This window comes from Carassius carassius, chromosome 4 (genome assembly GCF_963082965.1).
Source record: "Carassius carassius chromosome 4, fCarCar2.1, whole genome shotgun sequence".
NCBI lineage: Eukaryota > Metazoa > Chordata > Actinopteri > Cypriniformes > Cyprinidae > Carassius > Carassius carassius.
In genome coordinates this window covers 41,787,670-41,805,546 of record NC_081758.1, presented here as the reverse complement: position 1 = coordinate 41,805,546, position 17,877 = coordinate 41,787,670, and the positions used below count along the sequence as shown (strand labels likewise).

The 17,877-nt window shown below is 36.3% G+C and overlaps 1 protein-coding gene and 1 long non-coding RNA gene across 2 annotated transcripts in view; both read right to left on the bottom strand.

Moving 5' to 3' along the window:
* Positions 1-127: 127 nt before the first annotated feature.
* LOC132136012 (C-type lectin domain family 4 member F-like) overlaps positions 128-17,877 on the bottom strand; it is a 98,933-nt gene continuing 81,183 nt past the window's right edge. Inside the window, exons 11-20 of the mRNA XM_059547215.1 lie at positions 4,048-4,137; positions 3,872-3,970; positions 3,594-3,686; positions 2,995-3,075; positions 2,804-2,902; positions 2,516-2,608; positions 2,141-2,200; positions 1,708-1,862; positions 1,520-1,629; positions 128-269 (exon numbers count right to left, since the gene is read on the bottom strand). Of these exons, the coding sequence (XP_059403198.1) occupies positions 128-269; positions 1,520-1,629; positions 1,708-1,862; positions 2,141-2,200; positions 2,516-2,608; positions 2,804-2,902; positions 2,995-3,075; positions 3,594-3,686; positions 3,872-3,970; positions 4,048-4,137 (1,022 nt within the window). The remainder of the gene's footprint in view (positions 270-1,519; positions 1,630-1,707; positions 1,863-2,140; positions 2,201-2,515; positions 2,609-2,803; positions 2,903-2,994; positions 3,076-3,593; positions 3,687-3,871; positions 3,971-4,047; positions 4,138-17,877) is intronic.
* LOC132131723 (uncharacterized) lies at positions 5,948-8,096 on the bottom strand. The gene is made up of 3 exons (XR_009428925.1): positions 7,949-8,096; positions 6,217-6,297; positions 5,948-6,026 (listed from the first exon to the last, which is right to left on the bottom strand). It is a non-coding gene; the product is annotated as an uncharacterized LOC132131723 (long non-coding RNA).

Sequence of the window (17,877 nt, the reverse complement as noted above, 5' to 3'; positions counted from 1 at the left end):
TGAATATTCACAACCAAATCTATTACATTTACTCAAATAATGTAAATGTTAAATGCAATTTCAAGCATTTTTTTTAATAGATGTACAGTTTTTTTCTTTGTATAATATATATTAAAAAAAAGTAAAGCTACACTCTGCAAATAAATCTCATTTTGACAGAGCAGTGGTTGTCATTTAGTTTCCCAGAAGATGTTATCTGCCCACAGTCCTCTCCTCCCTCTCCCATACCATGCTCTCTCCAGTCATCCGGCTGCCCAGGATTCCAGCGCCTGAAACAATGCATACAAATATTAATACATTTATTACATCTGCATGCATATAGATCACCTTTCTGGCATCCCATCCCATCTAAAGTTTGCTTTTTGTTATGCAGTGAATTCCAACACTTGAATACCAACAACAATTTAAACAACTGAAATATTTGTTTAATGCAAGATGCATTTACTTGACAAATACATTGTCTTGACTTGATATAGCTGCTTTCTTTCCTATTGCAGTGGGCAATTATATGAAAAAAAAAACCAAGAAAACAAATACAAACACAAATGGCAAATATTAAAGAACACATCCTGTGAAATGGAAATTAATAACTATATGACTACTATATTAGGGCATATGGATAGGATAAACATGTAAATATAGCGCCATCTTAAGGCCAAAATGTGTATATATCCTCATGGAGGACTAAACAGAATTGTGGTCAAATGATTGGAATAATTGAGATTTTTGTTTCTGAAAGAAGTCTAGTCTGCTCACCATCAAAAGTAAAGTAAAAAATAGCAACATTGTGAAACATTATTATTTCAAATAACTGTTTGAATATTTTGTAAAGCGAAATGATTCCTGTGATGAGCAGCTGTATTTTCAGCATCATTACTGCAGTCTTCAGTGTCACATGATCTTCAGAAATCATTCTAATATTCAAGATTCTTTGTTTAATGAAAAGCTAAAAATAATACCCTTTATTTGAAACAGGATCTTTTGTAACATTATAAATGCCATCACTGTCAATTCTGATCAATTTAATGCATCTTTGCTGAATAAACGTATTAGTATTACTTAATTAATTAATTAATTTTTAAGCTATCCCAAAATTTTGGGGTAACCACTTCCACAAAACTATTCGTCAGCACAGCTGGTTTCAGCATTGATAATAATAATCAGAAATGTTTCTTGAGCAGCAAAGCAGTATATTTTCATGATTTCTGAAGATCATGTGACACTGAAGACTGGAGGAATGATGCTGAAAATACAGCTGCACATCACAGAAATAAATTACATTATTATAGTATGTTAGGATAGAAAACAGGTCATTTTAATTGTAATAATAATAATGTCACAATATTAAAGTTTTTAATCAAATAAATGCATCCTCAGTAAACATGAGATACTTTTTTCAAAAACATTAACAATGACAGCCAGTGTATATTATTCAAAAGTGCATTATTATAGTGCATGTTTGCTCAGAAATGCGAGTTGTTGTGAATAACGCATGATTGTTTATAATAAATCAGCTCACTCTTTATTCATGATGTAAGGAGTTCCATCCGCCCATCTCCACTGGCCTGTGGTCTGATCCGTTAGACCCACCCAGAAGCTTGTGGGTATGGTATGATTGTTCATAAAGGCCTATGGGGAAAAATATGAAATGAGAAAGAGGGAAAAATAAGAAAACTAAATATTATATCATGTGTGAATATTACACACCCACTCCTCATTGTCATCTTGTATTTTCAGGAGTAATGCGTTCTGCGCTTTGCAGTAATCTCGTGCTGCTGACCAGGTGAGTTGATTACTAGAGAACAAGAAACAGCTGCTTTTGTGCAAGATCCAGCCAGATTTACAGTTAGCCACAAGGACGTCTGTGTCAGAGACAGAGAAAACATGCCAAATGTGAGAGGTACGAAAGAAAGGAGAGAATATGCACTGGAAAAAATTATTGATAAGTCATGGCAACATATGCTTTTCCATTACTTTAACTCATCAATATAATTTGAACAGTCTTTTTTTTTTTTAAGTTTATGAGATGCAAGTTTATTTTTAAGTCAGTTTAATATTAATTTAAATTAACTGAGAAAAAAAAAAAAATAATATATATATATATATATATATATATATATATATATATATATATATATACCTGCTGTTTTGGCACTCATTTTATTCATCAGCTCCTTCAGAGCGTTCATGACTCTTTCCTCTGATTGAACACAAGAAGAAAACACATCAGTCAGTCAGTGCTCTGGGATTTCAATCCAATTAATTCAATTTTAAAAATAATTTCAACCTTAATTCTAAAATCTCTGCACTTTGACGGTGATATATTCCTGAAATCATGTCTTCATATTCAACTTCAATTAAATTGAAAGGCATAGTATATTCAATAGATTCATCTGCAGTAATATTGAAATGTTGAGTTCATGTCAGGATGATAGTCTGTTTTGGTTTTATTTCCAATATATGTTTCCTTGGTTCTCCTTTTCCCCTCTAGTAAGTTTCTATGGTTTGCACTCACCAGAGGTTTGTTGTTTTGAGGAAATAGATGCGACAGAAGAAGTGAGATCTGACCCTGACCTCTTCAGGTCCCTCAATGAGCTCTTCAGAGACTCTTTAACACGAGACAAAAGCCGTAAATGTGATTTTCTGTATTAGAAAGGCTTATTAAAAATACATGTATGTATTCATCTTAATGTTTACGTCAACATTTACTAATGCATTATTTATTTCAAAAGTTGTATCTTTTAATATTATGTATTCATGCTTCTGTAAATATTAGCTGTATGATTTGATGTTTCTGTCTCACCCAAGTCACGCTGTTTGTTTTGTTGATCAGACTGTACAGATGACTTCAAACTGTCCAGGGATCTTTCTGTTTCCGTCTGTTTCTGTTCCTGCTTTTTAACTGGGAGAAAACAAAGGATGCAGTTAAACAAATTATGTCCTTTAATACAGAGATAATATGAACAGTGTGAAAATATGAAAATATTTCCACACCTGCATTATTTAGTGTAGATGTCAGTGCTGATACTGTAACATTCAAACTATTCATCAAGCTTTTCACATCCTGCTGTTGCACTGTGAAAAAAAGAAGAGTTATGACAGATGCATTTAGATGTCGAATGAAGTATATTGGATAATACTATTAGCATGACTCTCTTTAAAGGGATAGTTCAACCAAAAATTTTAATTTGCTGTAAATGTCCTGACTCTCAGGCCATGTTTTTATCAGCTGTTTGGACTGACGGCACCCATTCACTGCAGAGGATCCACTGTTGAGCAAGTGATGCAATGCTACAGTACATTTCTACAAACCTGTTCTTATGAGGAAACAAACTCATCTACATCTTTGAAAACCTGAGGGTGAGCAAATGCTCAGCAATTAAAATTTTTGGGTGAATGGGTGAACTATTCCTTTAAGACTTGTTTCATTAAAAAAGAACTACTGAAGCATCTCTTATGAAATATATTGACTAAATTGTTTCGTTTTGATGTCCTTTGGAGGGGTTCAAACCACCTCACTCTTTGATCACACCCTGATTGTAGAGTTATTGAATCGAGTGCTGTATTGCAGATGTGATGTAAGGTTTACTCACTGCTGACTGATAGTTGAGAAGAAACAGTTGCGACAGAAGAAGAGAGATCTGAAACTGAACTCTTCAGGTCCCTCAGTGAGCTCGACAGAGACTCTTTAACACAGAGACGTAAATTAGACAGAATCAGCAAGGTTACTGTGCGAATAGGAGTTCATAGTGTTTTTTTTCCACTAGGAGCAATTATAGAAATGCTATTATGATATTCTATTATTCTCTGCAGATTTTTTATGTATTCAGGCTTCTATGAATATCTCAGTAGCTTATAATAATGCTTTTACCAAAGACACGTTGTTTGTTTTGTTGATCAGACTCTACAGATGTCTTCAAACTGTCCAGTGATATTTCTGTTTGACTCTGTTTCTGGTCCTGCTTGTTAACTGGGAGGGAAAAACATTGCAGTTTAAAAATCCACAGATAATAATATTAATGTGATGTAATTGAAAGATTTCCACACCTGCATCACTCAGCTGCACCGTCAGCGCTGACACTGCAGAACTCAAATTGTTCATCAAACTCTTTATGTCAGTTTGTGTCACATCCTTCACTGTGAACAAGACGTTTGTGGGAAGACGTTGCATTTACTGGACTGTTATTGAATCGAGTGCTGTATTGCACGTGATGTAAGGTTTACTCACTGTGGACTGATAGTTGAGAAGAAACAGATGCAACAGAAGAAGAGAGATCTGAAACTGAACTCTTCAGGTCCCTCAGTGAGCTCGACAGAGACTCTTTAACAAGAGAGAAAAACCATTAATAAGATATATTAATAAGATCACTGTGTGCAGAGCAATAAAGGCTTAATAAATTAGAATACATATATAAAAAATACATAATACAATATAACATACATAAAACATATAATATATATATATATATAATCAACATCTCCTCATAACAATTTTGCAAACATTTTTCACAGTAGTTATTCTATTAACCAACATGAAATAATGAGTAATTATATATTAATATTCATACGAATATTAGTTCACAATGCATTAACTAATGTTAAAAGATCTTAAAGATGCATTAGTAAATATTGATATTCGCTAAGATTAATAAATGCTGTTGAAGTATTGTTCATTGTTGTGAACTCTTGAATTCTTTGAAATTGAAAGAAATAATAATAAAAAATAATAATAATAGAAAATATATATTCATTTCAGGTTTCTGTCTTACCAAAGTCACGCTGCTTCTTTTGTAGATCAGATTGTAGAGAAGTAACTGATGAGCTCAAATTGTCTAATATTTTTTTTGTGTCAGTCTGTTTCTGGTCCTGATTGCTAACTGTGAAGTGAAAAAAGTTAGATTGTTAAACAATGAAGAATATATATAGGCCTACGTTTAAAGAGCTTGGTCTTAAAATAATTTATTGTGGTTGTCTTATTTCTTTGAAATGAAAAGATATGTGACCATGTACAACAAAAACAGTCTTAAGTCTCTGAGGTATACTTGTAGCTATAGCCAAAAAAACATTTTATGTGTCGAGATGATTGATTTTTCTTTTATGCCAAAAAGTATAAATATGTAATCTTAGTAATATGCATTGCTAAGAACTTCGTTTGGACACTTCATTTTTTTGCACCCTCAGATTCCAGATTTTCAAATAGTTGTATCTCAGCAAAATATTGTCTGATCCTAACAAACCATACATCAATGGAAAGCTTATTTATGACTGTTTTGTGGTCCAGGGTCATATTTGCAAACCTGTATCATTTAGTTTGGATGTCAGTGCTGATACTGCAGAACTCAAACTCTTCACTTCAGTGTATAACACATCCTGACGCTCTGTGAAGGAAATATTTATTTTGTTTGATTTATTTAGACAGCTCATATTCATGTATTGGATTTGGAAGATTCAAAAGGTACATAATCACCCAGGTTTTGTAAGTTTTCCTACAAAAATAATTTAACTCAATAAAGAAAATTGATCATCAAAGTCTCAATATTGGACTTTTCTTGCAGTTCTTATGTTGTATAACGTGATAGAGACTTAAAAAAATTATATCACAATTTTTTTCTGAAGTTAACTTATGACTGGTCATTGCTTCATCTGGAGATATGTATGATCAAATATGAGTATGTAATGCTTAGAAAAAAGGGATCAAAGGAATACTTCACCGAAAAAATGAAAGATATTGATGAGTTTGTTTCTTTATCTGAACAGATTTGGAGAAATTTAGCATTACATCACTTGTTTGGACTCTCATTCTAACGGCACCCATTCACTGCAGATGATTCCTTGGTGAGCAAGTGATAAGTGATGCCATGCTCTTTCCCTAAATCTGGATGACCTGAGGATGAGTATGTTTTCAGCTATGTCATGTGAAGGATTGTTTAAGTTCTCACCTGTGTTCTGTTTGACTGAAGTCAGATTTGAACTCTGACTGTTCATCCAACTCTCCAGCATGGAGAATTTTCTTTGTTGATGCAAAACTATGAGCGAAAACAAATATATTTTTTCTAATCAGCATAATATAAAGCATACCATTACAATTATGTATAAATACTCTGCAAATACTTTTTTCAGTCACAGTTTCCAGTGTCCTTTTTTTGTAACACAGCTCACTTTCTTAAATATTTATAGCATGACACATAAAGATGTTTTTTTGTTTAATCCACTCACAGATGACAAAAGTCATGGTCATGAAAACAATCATGCAAACTCCTAGAATTAGGAGGATGCCAGTTTGTCTGCTACAACGATCTGCAAGAAACAACATGAGAAATTAGACAATTTGACATTTGTGACAGATTTCTGAGACAAATTTGCAGCAGCCTTTAAAGTAACACATGCAATATGATCAGGAATGTTTTAAGAAACACTTCATGCCAGCAATTTATTAACATGACTATTATTGCAAATATATAATGTTCAACAGAAGGAAATTTACTTAAATATTTGCCTGCTTGATGAATAAACAAATCAAATTGAATTGACTAATAAATATATTTGCTTTGGTCATTAATATACACTCAAATATAAATAATTGTAACTCAATGTTTTATTATTTTTGTTAAGCATTAATGCATTTTTAAGGATGATAAAAATGATGTCCTTCCTCAGTATTTTTGTCTTGTTTTTCAGTACAAATATCAAAACATTTTCCAATCAAGATTTACTATAGAATTAAAATTACTTAAGTTAAGTCTTGTTTTCTGGTAAAATTGTCAAAATGATCTGAGTTATGGTTAAAATCAGTGTTGGGGGTAATGCATTACAAGTAACGCGAGTTACGTAATCAGATTAGGCTACTTTTTTCAAGTAACTAGTAAAGTAACGCATTACTTTTTAATTTACAAGAAAATATCTGAGTTACTTTTTCAAAAAAGTAACGCCAGTTACTTTGTATTCCCATTTTTTGACTGACAAGCCTCCTGTTCCCATATTGGGAGAAATCGGAAGTATGGAGGCGTTGTGTGCGCTGTGTGAACATGATGTTACTGTAGTTCTAGATTAAAATGTGAATGTGCATTAATTCATCCCACTCACAAAAAAACAAAAAACAAAACAGATTTAGTATTCATCAAAATTAATCAAAACAGTGAAATGCAAACTCAGAATATGACGCAAACCTGCAATAACTAAATATATTAAATAACACAAATGTATCTATTCCCATTTTATTAACAATGTCTTTGCTGCTGACCTTTAATGATCCAGTTCAACCATACTAATAATAAAAAAATGACTTTAGATAAACTAACAATTGTGCTTCATTGTTTTTTTTTTATTGCTGAAGAGTGTTGAACCTTCTTCTCCTGTGTTCTACTGTACAGACCTGAATTTACTTTTCCTTCAGCCTGAGGTTTATTCATTACACTTTTTGGTGTGAAAGGGCTTTTACATTTGCTATAAATAGAACTTCTTATATTAAAAACAATCAAGCCCTGCTCATATTTAAAAAGTAACGTGAAAGTAACGCAAAAGTAATGTAACACATTACTTTCCATAAAAAGTAACTAAGTAACGTATTTAGTTACTTTTTTAGGGAGTAACGCAATATTGTAAGGCATTACTTTTAAAAGTAACTTTCCCCAACACTGGTTAAAATAAGAAAAAAAATATCTGCCAGTGGGGTAAAAGAAATCAACTTCATTTAAATGGAAAACAAGTTTATTTTTCTTACCCCATTGGTAGGTCTTTTTTTTTTTTAAATCACTTAATTTTTATGCACTTTTCTGAAAACAAGACTTGTTCTCTTGTGTAATTTTGCTTCTAAGTAAATGTCTTGATCTTAGAATGTTTAGATATATGTACCAGAAAACGAACTGAATCTCTCTTTCTCTCATATATAAGACAAAGACATGGTTTCATTCTAAACCAAATACAGTTTAGTATCATAAATCTAGCAAACCTTTGCGTGAAGTCGTCTTCTTTTCAAATTCCATGTCCATTTTCATGATTTCTTCAGAACTATCACTTTTCTGATATAGCACCATGACAACACTCTTGCAATTACTTGCTTTCTAATGAGGATCCAAAACACTTCCCTTATTAATTGTCCCTTTCGAAACAAAATCAGTGGAATGACCATTTGACAGGGTATTTTTGAGAATTGTATATAACAGCAGTTTCAGTTCCTTATTACAAGCAGCTATGCACGTCATGTCACCTCTAATGAGGGTCCTGTAACAAAGTTATTCTGGAGAAACGAATCTGCTTAATGACTGCTTACTCAGTGTTTTCATCTTTTGTTTCATTCAAGGGCACTATATGGTTTGTTAGCCACTTGTTTGTTCCCAGTTTGCAAGACCACCTCAGTTATGATTTATTCAATATATATATATAAATAAAAAAAGGAATGGTAGAGGAGCGCTTCCTGGACTCCAAAATTGGTTAAAATAGAGGTGCTCTTTGGATGGGAAACTAGATGCCAAAAATCAAAAAGGAACTCCAAGGCACTCTCAATTACAAAAGTAAAAAAGCCTTTATTGTTATGGCTTGGTCACATTGACCTTCTAAAAAACTCCAACGCGTTTTGGCTACATGCCTTCCTCTGGGAGTTAAACAGATCTCAAACAAACAAAGTTTCTTATGAACTCACAGTCCACCAATCAGAAGTCTCCATCTGTCAACTGTGGTGCTAAGGTTACAATTGTTAGTACACACAAGAGACAGCAGGTGTCATAATTTCCACTTCTTAACAAATCAATTAAGTACATACAAAAACCAACTTCATGAAAGGACCATACCTGTACCCAACACGGTGACCCATAAAAGTAAAATACAAGCATAATATATAAATTTCAAACCACCATAGGACAACAGAACATCAAAGATATACACTAAGGTCAAGTTCCTCATTCAAGCCTGGATATTTAGTAGCCTGTAGGCGAAATATCCAGAAAGCTTCCCGTTGATTCAGTTGCCTTTGCCTATTGCCCTTTCTTAAGGACAAAGGAATGTGGTCAATCCCACAGACCTGTAAGGTGGATTGGTCACTATTGTGATGTTCCATATAGTGTCTTGCCATGGGATAGTTGGTGTTTCCTGTACTAATTGCGTATTTGTGTTCAGCCAGTCTGTCCAATAAACGCCGCTTAGTTCTTCCTACATAAAAGACTTCACACATAGGACATTCCAATCTATAAATGACAAAGGTAGTTTGGCAGTTTATAAAATGGTTAATAGTGAATTCCTTTTGAGAACCAACATCATGAAAAATTTTGGTTTGTCTTACATTAGCACAATGGTTGCAGTGATGGCATTTGTAAGAACCTCTGGGCCTAGGGCCTAACCATGTTTGTTTTACTTCTGGTTTAAGATAACTGTGAACCAGTCTATCTTGTAGGGTGGGACACCTTCTAAAACTAATGAGAGGTGGTTCAGGAAAGACCTGACTTAGTACCTCATCACTTTCAATAATTCCCCAGTTTTTTTGTATGATTTGCCTTATCTGTTCAGCCTCTGTACTGTATGTAGTGACAAAAACAGACCTCTCTTTTGTTAGTTTTGGTGTATTCCTTTGTAGTAATGATGCCCTATCTTTATGTTTGACTCTGGTGTAAGCTTTTTGGAGAGTGGAGCTTCTATATCCCCTTTCCTTAAATCGTGCGATCAACTATAGTGACTTACTCTCAAAAACGTGATCTTGGTCACAGATCCTCTTCACTCTCTGGAACTACCCATATGGGACATTCTCTTTAAGCCAATTTGGATGGAAACTCTTGGCATGTTAAATTGTGTTTCTGTCTGTCGGTTTTCTAAACACTGATGTATGCAAGGTTCCTTGGTTATCTTTTGAAATTGTCAAATCAAGAAAATTAATACACACTTTACTATATTCTAAAGACAACTTGATGTTTGGATTAATGCTATTCAGATAACCATGAAATTCAATCAACTCTGTTTCCGAGCCAGACCAAAAAAGACATATGTCATCAATATAGCGCCCCCACCAGATAATAAACTTGTGAAACGCATTATTTTCTTGGTTCAAAACAAAGTCCTCCTCCCATTTGCCCAGGTACAGACCTGCATAGGAAGGGCTGTAGCATGCCCCCATGGCACAACCTTTGGTCTGTTTAAAGATCTTATCCTGGAATACAAAAATTTTATTAGTCAAAGTCCATTCTGTTAGTGACAGCAAGAAATCAGTGGGTGGCATTTCATGTTCAGGACGCCCACTCAAGAAATGTCTCAATGCTGCAAAGCCCTGTTGATGGTCGATATTTGTATATAATGCTTCCACATCCATAGTTACAAGGAAGGATTCAGAGCCTATATCTTGTAGTTCTCTGTTCTTGTTTAAAACATCAGTAGTATCCTGGACATATGCAAGGAGTGAAGGTAGAAAAGGTTTAATGAAATGGTCAATATATTTAGACACTGCTTCAGTAAGGCTTTCGTTCCCTGAAATCACAGGTCTACCTGGGGGGTTCTCAAGACATTTATGTATCTTGGGTAACATGTAAAAAGATGCCATTCTAGGATTCTCATTAAACAAAAATCTAAGTTCAGGGTCTGAGATCCAACCACTGGCTTTAGCTTGATGTAACATCCTTCCCAATTCTTCTTTAAGAGACTCCGTAGGGTTATGGGTCAATAATTGGTAGAACTCTGTGTTATTTAACTGACTGGCAGCCTCTTTTACATACAAGTCCTTACTCCAAACCACAATTGCACCCCCTTTGTCTGCTTTTTTAATAACTAAATCTTCATCTTTGGATAGTGCTTCCAAAGCACTTTTTTCTTTGTGAGAAAGGTTACTTCGTTTGGATGCCCTTTTACTCTTAAACAAATTCTCAATATCAAAATTCACTTTTTTAGCAAATGTATGTAAAGAAGCATTTTGTACCAAAGGGCAAAAAGTAGATTTTGGCTTAAAACGGGAAAAGGAGTCTGTCTGACCTGTATCTGTGGAACTTGTAGATGTTGGGGTCTGCTGCTTGTACAAAGTTTTGAGGTGTAGATTTTTGTAGAATCGAAAAAGGTCGATTTTCGTGTCAAATTCCTTTCCTGGGTGGGTTGGTGCGAAGGATAATCCTTTAGACAGGACTCGGATGCTCTCCTCTGACAAGACCTTGCCGGAGATGTTAATTACTGCCTGGCTTTGCTCCGTGTCCATCTGGGTTCTTCGTGTCCTTCTACCTCTCCTCGTTCTCCTCTTCCTCTGCTTATAACCCTGCTCCCTCCTTGTCCGCGTCCATGTCCGCGTCTCCATCCCCTCCCCCCTCTGGTGGGGTATGGTGGATGTTCTAAAAAATCCTCTCGGGAGGTCTGGGCTGTAGAGGGTCCCGAGTTGTCCTCTTCTTCACTGCTAGTGAAGTTGAAGGAGACGGTTCTGGGTTTCTTACCAGCTGGGCGACCTCCATCTATGCTCCTTGGTACTTTCTTTTTCCAGTTGTAGACGTTGTCCTCATTATAGTCTGTGGCATCTCTCTGAAGTTTTCGTATCTTCTTTCAGGCTTTTTGTATATTTCAAGAGGTCCATCTCAAGTTTTTCTTGAAAATCTTGTTTAACAGAATTATCAGTGTGCTCTGCTAATGCCTTTCTCACCTCAGTAATTTCCTTATTGATTACTTCTCTGTCTTTATTGGATTCTTCAATCAGGAGCAGCATTAAATCAGAGGAACACTTATTTAGAATAGCTTCCCACTTGTCTCTGAAATATTTCTTGTCATCTCCTCCATAGGCTGGGAATTTATTGATTCTTAAGCCCCTGGGAAGCTCCACTCTCCAAAAAGCTTACACCAGAGTCAAACATATAGATAGGGCATCATTACTACAAAGGAATACACTGAAACTAACAAAAGAGAGGTCTGTTTTTTTTCACTACATACAGTACAGAGGCTGAACAGATAAGGCAAATCATACAAAAAAACTGGGGAATTATTGAAAGTGATGAGGTACTAAGTCAGGTCTTTCCTGAACCACCTCTCATTAGTTTTAGAAGATGTCCCACCCTACAAGATAGACTGGTTCACAGTTATCTTAAACCAGAAGTAAAACAAACATGGTTAGGCCCTAGGCCCAGAGGTTCTTACAAATGCCATCACTGCAACCACTGTGCTAATGTAAGACAAACCAAAATTTTTCATGATGTTAGTTCTCAAAAGGAATTCACTATTAACCATTTTATAAACTGCCAAACTACCTTTGTCATTTATAGATTGGAATGTCCTATGTGTGAAGTCTTTTATGTAGGAAGAACTAAGCGGCGTTTATTGGACAGACTGGCTGAACACAAATACGCAATTCGTACAGGAAACACCAACTATCCCATGGCAAGACACTATATGGAACATTACAATAGTGACCAATCCACCTTACAGGTCTGTGGGATTGACCACATTCCTTTGTCCTTAAGAAAGGGCAATAGGCAAAGGCAACTGAATCAACGGGAAGCTTTCTGGATATTTCGCCTACAGGCTACTAAATATCCAGGCTTGAATGAGGAACTTGACCTTAGTGTATATCTTTGATGTTCTGTTGTCCTATGGTGGTTTGAAATTTATATACTATGCTTGTATTTTACTTTTATGGGTCACCGTGTTGGGTACAGGTATGGTCCTTTCATGAAGTTGGTTTTTGTATGTACTTAATTGATTTGTTAAGAAGTGGAAATGATGACACCTGCTGTCTCTTGTGTGTACTAACAATTGTAACCTTTGCACCACAGTTGACAGATGGAGACTTCTGATTGGTGGACTGTTAGTTCATAAGAAACTTTGTTTGTTTGAGATCTGTTTAACTCCCAGAGGAAGGCATGTAGCCGAAACGCGTTGGAGTTTTTTAGAAGGTCAATGTGACCAAGCCATAACAATAAAGGCTTTTTTACTTTTGTAATTGAGAGTGCCTTGGAGTTCCTTTTTGATTTTTAGCATCTAGTTTCCCATCCAAAGAGCACCTCTATTTTAACCAATTTTGGAGTCCAGGAAGCACTCCTCTACCATTCCATTTTTCATTGAATTGTATACGCACCTGGGATGTGCTTTTAAGGAGCAGCTCCACAGTTGAGTTTTCTGTGTTGGACCTTTGACACCTACCATTTAAGATGGAAAAAACCTTTTCCTATTCTCGTGAAGAGGGGCAACAAATTATTACATCAACATCACTGTTGGATGATTTACCAGGTGGTGAGTTACCCAGAAATGATCTTCACAAAATCTACAAAGAACTGAGGTACTTGTTGGAGAAAGATGTGAGACTTCACCTAAACTCAGTTACTCTGTCTGATTACTGGTGAAAAGGATATATTCCCAGGGGCTTAAGAATCAATAAATGCCCAGCCTATGGAGGAGATGACAAGAAAGATTTCAGAGACAAGTGGGAAGCTATTCTAAATAAGTGTTCCTCTGATTTAATGCTGCTCCTGATTGAAGAATCCAATAAAGACAGAGAAGAAATCAATAAGGAAATTACTGAGGTGAGAAAGGCATTAGCAGAGCACACTGATAATTCTGTTAAACAAGATTTTCAAGAAAAACTTGAGATGGACCTCTTGAAATATACAAAAAGCCTGAAAGAAGTGAAGATACGAAAACTTCAGAGAGATGCCACAGACTATAATGAGGACAACGTCTACAACTGGAAAAAGAAAGTACCAAGGAGCATAGATGGAGGTCGCCCAGCTGGTAAGAAACCCAGAACCGTCTCCTTCAACTTCACTAGCAGTGAAGAAGAGGACAACTCGGGACCCTCTACAGCCCAGACCTCCCGAGAGGATTTTTTAGAACATCCACCATACCCCACCAGAGGGGGGAGGGGATGGAGACGCGGACATGGACGCGGACGCGGACAAGGAGGGAGCAGGGTTATAAGCAGAGGAAGAGGAGAACGAGGTGAGGTAGAAGGACACGAAGAACCCAGATGGACACGGAGCAAAGCCAGGCAGTAATTAACATCTCCGGCAAGGTCTTGTCAGAGGAGAGCATCCGAGTCCTGTCTTAAGGATTATCCTTCGCACCAACCCACCCAGGAAAGGAATTTGACACGAAAATCGACCTTTTTCGATTCTACAGAAATCTACACCTCAAAACTTGGTACAAGCAGCAGACCCCAACATCTACAAGTTCCACAGATACAGGTCAGACAGACTCCTTTTCCCGTTTTAAGCAAAAATCTACTTTTTGCCCTTTGGTATAAAATGCTTTTTTACATACATTTGCTAAAAAAGTGAATTTTGATATTGAGAATTTGTTTAAGAGTAAAAGGGCATCAAAACGAAGTAACCTTTCTCACAAAGAAAAAAGTGCTTTGGAAGCACTATCCAAAGATGAAGATTTAGTTATTAAAAAAGCAGACAAAGGGGGTGCGATTGTGGTTTGGAGTAAGGACTTGTATGTAAAAGAGGCTGCCAGTCAGTTAAATAACACAGAGTTCTACCAATTATTGACCCATAACCCTACGGAGTCTCTTAAAGAAGAATTGGGAAGGATGTTACATCAAGCTAAAGCCAGTGGTTGGATCTCAGACCCTGAACTTAGATTTTTGTTTAATGAGAATCCTAGAATGGCATCTTTTTACATGTTACCCAAGATACATAAATGTCTTGAGAACCCCCCAGGTAGACCTGTGATTTCAGGGAACGAAAGCCTTACTGAAGCAGTGTCTAAATATATTGACCATTTCATTAAACCTTTTCTACCTTCACTCCCTGCATTTGTCCAGGATACTACTGATGTTTTAAACAAGAACAGAGAACTACAAGATATAGGCTCTGAATCCTTCCTTGTAACTGTGGATGTGGAAGCATTATATACAAATATCGACCATCAACAGGGCCTTGCAGCATTGAGACATTTCTTGAGTGGGCGTCCTGAACATGAAATGCCAACCACTGATTTCTTGCTGTCACTAACAGAATGGACTTTGACTAATAACATTTTTGTATTCCAGGATAAGATCTTTAAACAGACCAAAGGTTGTGCCATGGGGGCATGCTACAGCCCTTCCTATGCAGGTCTGTACCTGGGCAAATTGGAGGAGGACTTTGTTTTGAACCAAGAAAATAATGCGTTTCACAAGTTTATTATCTGGTGGGGGCGCTATATTGATGACATATGTCTTTTTTGGTCTGGCTCGGAAACAGAGTTGATTGAATTTCATGGTTATCTGAATAGCATTAATCCAAACATCAAGTTGTCTTTAGAATATAGTAAAGTGTGTATTAATTTTCTTGATTTGACAATTTCAAAAGATAACCAAGGAACCTTGCATACATCAGTGTATAGAAAACCGACAGACAGAAACACAATTTTACATGCCAAGAGTTTCCATCCAAATTGGCTTAAAGAAAATGTCCCATATGGGCAGTTCCAGAGAGTGAAGAGGATCTGTGACCAAGATCATGTTTTTGAGAGTAAGTCACTAGAGATGATGGCACGATTTAAGGAAAGGGGATATGGAAGCTCCACTCTCCAAAAAGCTTACACCAAAGTCAAACATATAGATAGGGCATCATTACTACAAAGAAATACACCGAAACTAACAAAAGAGAGGTCTGTTTTTGTCACTACATACAGTACAGAGGCTGAACAGATGTTACATCAAGCTAAAGCCAGTGGTTGGATCTCAGACCCTGAACTTAGATTTTTGTTTAATGAGAATCCTAGAATGGCATCTTTTTACATGTTACCCAAGATACATAAATGTCTTGAGAACCCCCCAGGTAGACCTGTGATTTCAGGGAACGAAAGCCTTACTGAAGCAGTGTCTAAATATATTGACCATTTCATTAAACCTTTTCTACCTTCACTCCCTGCATTTGTCCAGGATACTACTGATGTTTTAAACAAGAACAGAGAACTACAAGATATAGGCTCTGAATCCTTCCTTGTAACTATGGATGTGGAAGCATTATATACAAATATCGACCATCAACAGGGCCTTGCAGCATTGAGACATTTCTTGAGTGGGCGTCCTGAACATGAAATGCCAACCACTGATTTCTTGCTGTCACTAACAGAATGGACTTTGACTAATAACATTTTTGTATTCCAGGATAAGATCTTTAAACAGACCAAAGGTTGTGCCATGGGGGCATGCTACAGCCCTTCCTATGCAGGTCTGTACCTGGGCAAATGGGAGGAGGACTTTGTTTTGAACCAAGAAAATAATGCGTTTCACAAGTTTATTATCTGGTGGGGGCGCTATATTGATGACATATGTCTTTTTTGGTCTGGCTCGGAAACAGAGTTGATTGAATTTCATGGTTATCTGAATAGCATTAATCCAAACATCAAGTTGTCTTTAGAATATAGTAAAGTGTGTATTAATTTTCTTGATTTGACAATTTCAAAAGATAACCAAGGAATCTTGCATACATCAGTGTATAGAAAACCGACAGACAGAAACACAATTTTACATGCCAAGAGTTTCCATCCAAATTGGCTTAAAGAAAATGTCCCATATGGGCAGTTCCAGAGAGTGAAGAGGATCTGTGACCAAGATCATGTTTTTGAGAGTAAGTCACTAGAGATGATGGCACGATTTAAGGAAAGGGGATATGGAAGCTCCACTCTCCAAAAAGCTTACACCAGAGTCAAACATATAGATAGGGCATCATTACTACAAAGGAATACACCAAAACTAACAAAAGAGAGGTCTGTTTTTGTCACTACATACAGTACAGAGGCTGAACAGATAAGGCAAATCATACAAACAAAACTGGGGAATTATTGAAAGTGAAGAGGTACTAAGTCAGGTCTATCCTGAACCACCTCTCATTAGTTTTAGAAGGTGTCCCACCCTACAAGATAGACTGGTTCACAGTTATCTTAAACCAGAAGTAAAACAAACATGGTTAGGCCCTAGGCCCAGAGGTTCTTACAAATGCCATCACTGCAACCATTGTGCTAATGTAAGACAAACCAAAATTTTTCATGATGTTGGTTCTCAAAAGGAATTCACTATTAACCATTTTATAAACTCCCAAACTACCTTTGTCATTTATAGATTGGAATGTCCTATGTGTGAAGTCTTTTATGTAGGAAGAACTAAGCGGCGTTTATTGTACAGACTGGCTGAACACAAATACGCAATTCGTACAGGAAACACCAACTATCCCATGGCAAGACACTATATGGAACATCACAATAGTGACCAATCCACCTTACAGGTCTGTGGGATTGACCACATTCCTTTGTCCTTAAGAAAGGGCAATAGGCAAAGGCAACTGAATCAACGGGAAGCTTTCTGGATATTTCGCCTACAGGCTACTAAATATCCAGGCTTGAATGAGGAACTTGACCTTAGTGTATATCTTTGATGTTCTGTTGTCCTATGGTGGTTTGAAATTTATATACTATGCTTGTATTTTACTTTTATGGGTCACCGTGTTGGGTACAGGTATGGTCCTTTCATGAAGTTGGTTTTTGTATGTACTTAATTGATTTGTTAAGAAGTGGAAATGATGACACCTGCTGTCTCTTGTGTGTACTAACAATTGTAACCTTAGCACCACAGTTGACAGAAGGAGACTTCTGATTGGTGGACTGTGAGTTCATAAGAAACTTTGTTTGTTTGAGATCTGTTTAACTCCCAGAGGAAGGCATGTAGCCGAAACGCGTTGGAGTTTTTTAGAAGGTCAATGTGACCAAGCCATAACAATAAAGGCTTTTTTACTTTTGTAATTGAGAGTGCCTTGGAGTTCCTTTTTGATTTTTGATATATATAAATAAATAGGTCGGCTAGTGAGTCCTGATTTGAAATCAGGATACTTCCCACATTCCCCCCCTAGGCGTCGTCCTGTTTCTGTGGGGAAACACACATCTTTTAGTGGGGGTATTACACTCTAAAAAACGCTGGGTTGTTTTTCAACCCAAATGCTGTGTTGAGAC